This window comes from Microtus ochrogaster, assembly GCF_000317375.1.
Source record: "Microtus ochrogaster isolate Prairie Vole_2 chromosome 6 unlocalized genomic scaffold, MicOch1.0 chr6_random_2, whole genome shotgun sequence".
Taxonomy (NCBI): Eukaryota; Metazoa; Chordata; class Mammalia; order Rodentia; family Cricetidae; genus Microtus; species Microtus ochrogaster.
Window position 1 is genome coordinate 2,754,474 of NW_004949095.1, and position 4,326 is coordinate 2,758,799.

Sequence of the window (4,326 nt, forward strand, 5' to 3'; positions counted from 1 at the left end):
GTGGGAAGTCCAAGGACCGCCCACCTCCATCCAGGTTTAGTAAGTTGAGCATCCAAACCGCCCAGGCCCCCCCAAAGCCAGCACGTGCAGTAGGAATGCTTTGACATTTTAATACAACTCCTCATGTGCTGGTGACCCCCCCAACCATTGCTAACTTAACTGTAATTTCACTATTATGAATCATAACATAAACGTCTGTGGTTTCAGATGGTCTTAAGAGACCCTGTGAAAAGGTTTAAACTACTCTCAAAGGATTGTGAGCCCCAGGTTGAGAACCATTGCTACAGACCCTTTTAGAGTGCTGTGTATAGTATTGAGCAGTGGAATCTGGATGCAAAGCACATATCCAAAGAAGTTTTTCTTGGTCTGGCCGTTTGTTTTTAGTTGGGGGTGTTTTAAAAACTTTTAAATGGCCTGGTGGTGCACGTCTTTAATCACAGCACTCGGATGTAGAAGCAGGTGGGCCTGTGTGAGTTCGAGGTCAGCCTGGTCTGGTCTGCAAAGCAAGTTCCAGTACAGTGAGGACGCTTAGACATAGAAACCCTTTGTTTTTCAGGGAAGGGACTGGGCAGCTGTCACCTACCTAGTGTAGGATGAGTTCCTCTTCTAGAGATGGTGCTATCTGAGTGACTAGGAGACAGCATGTATCGTGCACTTGGCACTTAGCAAAATTTGGTCTCTGCCTTCAAGAACTGGAGAGAGAAACCGGCCATTAAAACAGTAGCGAAAGGAAGAGTGGTAGGGACCCAGCCTTTGCCTCATTTGTAAGAGTACAGCCTGCGCTGCAGCAGTCAAGCTCAGGGAGGGGTGAGAGAGGAAGATGATGTGGCCTAGTGAAGGAGTCAGCTTTTGTCCTGTGTCTTTAGTGCCTTGCTCACTGTAAGCGGTATCTGAATACCTGGTGCACTGTAGACTTAGGGAGGAGGGGAGTTGCTCAGGGAGGTCTGGTGATGCGCTGCCCTTGGGAATCTCAGAGGAGGAACACGCAGATAGGTGGGCAGAGGCAGCAGTTTGTCCCTAACGAGGATGCATTCACATGCCATGCCACTTCTTTGTGTGTACGCTAGAGAAACTTACTTTGTGTGTATGAATGTTTTTCCTGTGTGTGTGTTTGCCTGTGTATATGTGTGTCCCTCTTCTGACTTCTGCAGGCTCCATAGGCACACACACACCAGCACATATATCCATGCAAGCAAAATACCCGTACACATAAAAAATGAATGCGCCTCCTTAAAAACTAATTTCTCCTCTTTATTTGGCCCAGAATTACCCGAGTGGAATTTTGACGGCTCTAGTACCTTTCAGTCTGAGGGCTCCAACAGTGACATGTATCTCAGGCCGGTCGCCATGTTCCGGGACCCCTTTCGCAAAGAGCCCAACAAGTTGGTGTTCTGTGAAGTTTTCAAGTACAACCGGAAGCCTGCAGGTGTGTATGGGGTGGGTGTGGCCGTCCTAGTCCAGGCTTGTGATTTCTGAAAAGGCAGGAACTGCCCTTTAGAAAGTATTTTAAGAATCTAGAGCTAATTGAATGTCCATCCTACCCTGAACTCTCCTGTTGAAAAAAACAAGTGTGGTCCACCCTTTCATGGTCCCTTGTATTGGTTGCATAAACGGTGGAACTCTTCTTCCATCTGTTAGCTGATAGGTGTCCCCAGTGAGTCTTGACCTGTGTGTACATTTAAGAACCTGTATTCCACACTTAATAGTTCGGAAGAGTTTTGGTTTAAATACCAGATCTGCTGTTTATTGCCAGTGCCCTTGGCATACTTTTCCCCTGTTTTTCTGTTTTTACTGAATTGTGCGTGGCTTTGTGCTCGAGGGGAGGGCACACCGTGCTGGCGGTGTGGGAGTCAATTGACAACTCGTGGAATCGGTTCTCTCCTGCCTGTATCTGTGGGTTCTGGAGGTGGAACTCAGGTTGCCAGGGTTGTGTGGCAGCTGCTGATCCTTTTTAAGATAAAGTCCATCTCAAAGCCATTTGCAAGATCAAATGAATTATTACGTGCGCATCATCTGGAGTGCTGTTCTCAGACAGCATATTGATGCTGTCTGCCCGCGACTGTGAGCACTGGGGTTCCAGGAGAAGTTGTCTCCCCGTGAGGCTACTCCACCTGCACGCGTGGGGTTGTGTTTGTGCCATGCTGTCCCTACTCGGTTTTTACATCATTTCTTAAAAAAGACTTCACTTCTGCAAAGTCTCTTCCAGCACTGCCTTGGTAGCCCTGCACCTTCAGGGCCTCTGTTTTGAAAGGAAATATTCTTGGTAAAGGGCGTGCACCCTGAGCGTGGTAGCCATGGGGTTCCTGGCTCTGCTGCTTGCCTTTAACCTGGGCGTGTCACCTGACACCTGGGGCTTCATGTTCTCATCTGAGAAAATGGAAGACTGCTAGTACTCCCCGCAGACTCGCATAGATGGTTTCTGTTTTCCTAGCTTGGGAATGGTTTCCAGTTACTCGCCTCTCCCTGTCTGTCTCTCTCTTTTTGTACCAGACAATACTGTGTAACTGAGCACTTAAACTCACCTGCAATGGACGCCCTAATGGACAAATTATTCTCAATAAAATGACAGATCTGGCCTTAAGTGTCTGAGAAACCAGGGAATCCACTTGACAACTAGAAGCAGCTGTCTTGTGAACAGAGGGTGTTAGTGTCTGGCGTGTGGTGCTTGGAATGTGGCCAGCATGCAGATAGGACGAACTCTTGTTTTGCTCTCGCTCCATTCCCATGAGATTTCATAGCTGACTAATTAAAGAGTCTCTCAGCCTTTTCCTGCAAATTTGCAATTACCGCTTCTTCCATCTCCCTCGGTGATAGCACACAGTGGCTGGGCCTGGTCAGTCCAGCCTGTGATAACTTCAGTTGTGTGAAAGGTTACAAGGGCACCACTCCTTATAGCACGCTGATGCTCTATTCTAGAGACCAATCTAAGACACACCTGTAAACGGATAATGGACATGGTGAGCAACCAGCACCCCTGGTTTGGAATGGAGCAGGAATATACTCTCATGGGAACAGACGGACACCCTTTTGGTTGGCCTTCCAATGGCTTCCCTGGGCCCCAAGGTAAGTTCCCCTGGGTGAAAGAAAAGCTTCTTCCCCTAAGTTCTTACGTCCAGGAAACCCCCCCTTCTCTAGAGACAGGAGCAACTCCCGAATCAGAAAACATGGAGCCGGGCAGTGGGAACTAACGGTAGACTGCCCTTGCATCCCTCGCATCCAGAGGTAGTTAGAATCTAAAGTGACGGGAGGGCCGAGGGGGGGATGGTTCGGTGGGTAGCGGTGCTTGCCACCAGGCTTGACAGCCCATGTCTTATCCCTGAGACCCACTATGGTTAGATAGACGGCAAGGAATGACCCCCTCAGTTTATCCTCTGACCAGACTGCACATGCGTGTACACACAAAGTGAGAAACAATTCAGAGTGGGCAGCAGCTCTGCTGAGGCTGTGGCAGAGGAAAGGCCTTTCTCCCCCCTGCAGGTGAAGGCAGGACTAAGTGACTCTGGAAACAAGGGGTAGAACCTTAGAATTTTCTGGCTTTGGGGGTTTATGGATTCTCTGACTCTTCCCTGAGTTTGGGTCTTGATTCTCCTTCAGGTCCATACTACTGTGGTGTGGGAGCAGACAAAGCCTATGGCAGGGACATCGTGGAGGCTCACTACCGGGCCTGCTTGTATGCTGGAGTCAAGATTACAGGAACAAATGCCGAAGTCATGCCTGCCCAGGTAAATGGCACTATTCTGTCACTTTCCTCCCCTCTGCAGACTTGGCATGTGGGGACTTTGGCTAGCAAGGGTAACGTAAGAGTGGTTGGGGTAGAGGTAGTAGAACAAGCTCGGAGCTTGAGCGGGCTTATTCTAAAGGTCAACGCTTTCTTTCTAGTGGGAATTCCAAATAGGACCCTGTGAAGGAATCCGCATGGGAGATCATCTCTGGGTGGCCCGTTTCATCTTGCATCGTGTATGTGAAGACTTCGGGGTGATAGCAACCTTTGATCCCAAGCCCATCCCTGGGAACTGGAATGGTGCCGGCTGCCATACCAACTTTAGCACCAAGGCCATGCGGGAGGAGAACGGTCTGAAGTGAGTGCCTTCCTCTGGAGCCGTCTTTTTTATTCTCATGGCGTGGAGGGGCTTTGTGTTAGGGTTGGGAAAGTTGGATTCCTCACACGGCAATACGTGTCACTCTCCATATTTGTCGTAAGTCTGTCATTGTACCTGTTGGAGAAGTGACACTCCTAGGAATAGAATTACAGCTGTGATATGGAAAAGTTGTCACGTGGGTTCAGGCATTTGAAAATCTTGAGTAAAAATACAAGCAAGTGGGTAA

General features: G+C 48.9%; 1 protein-coding gene across 1 annotated transcript in view; it reads left to right on the forward strand.

The window, feature by feature from the left end:
* Positions 1–4,326, forward strand: part of Glul (glutamate-ammonia ligase) — a 10,020-nt gene that overhangs the window by 3,493 nt on the left and 2,201 nt on the right. The window contains exons 3-6 of the mRNA XM_005363885.2: positions 1,265–1,426; positions 2,917–3,063; positions 3,595–3,722; positions 3,880–4,079. Coding sequence (XP_005363942.1) covers positions 1,265–1,426; positions 2,917–3,063; positions 3,595–3,722; positions 3,880–4,079 — 637 coding nt within the window. The remainder of the gene's footprint in view (positions 1–1,264; positions 1,427–2,916; positions 3,064–3,594; positions 3,723–3,879; positions 4,080–4,326) is intronic.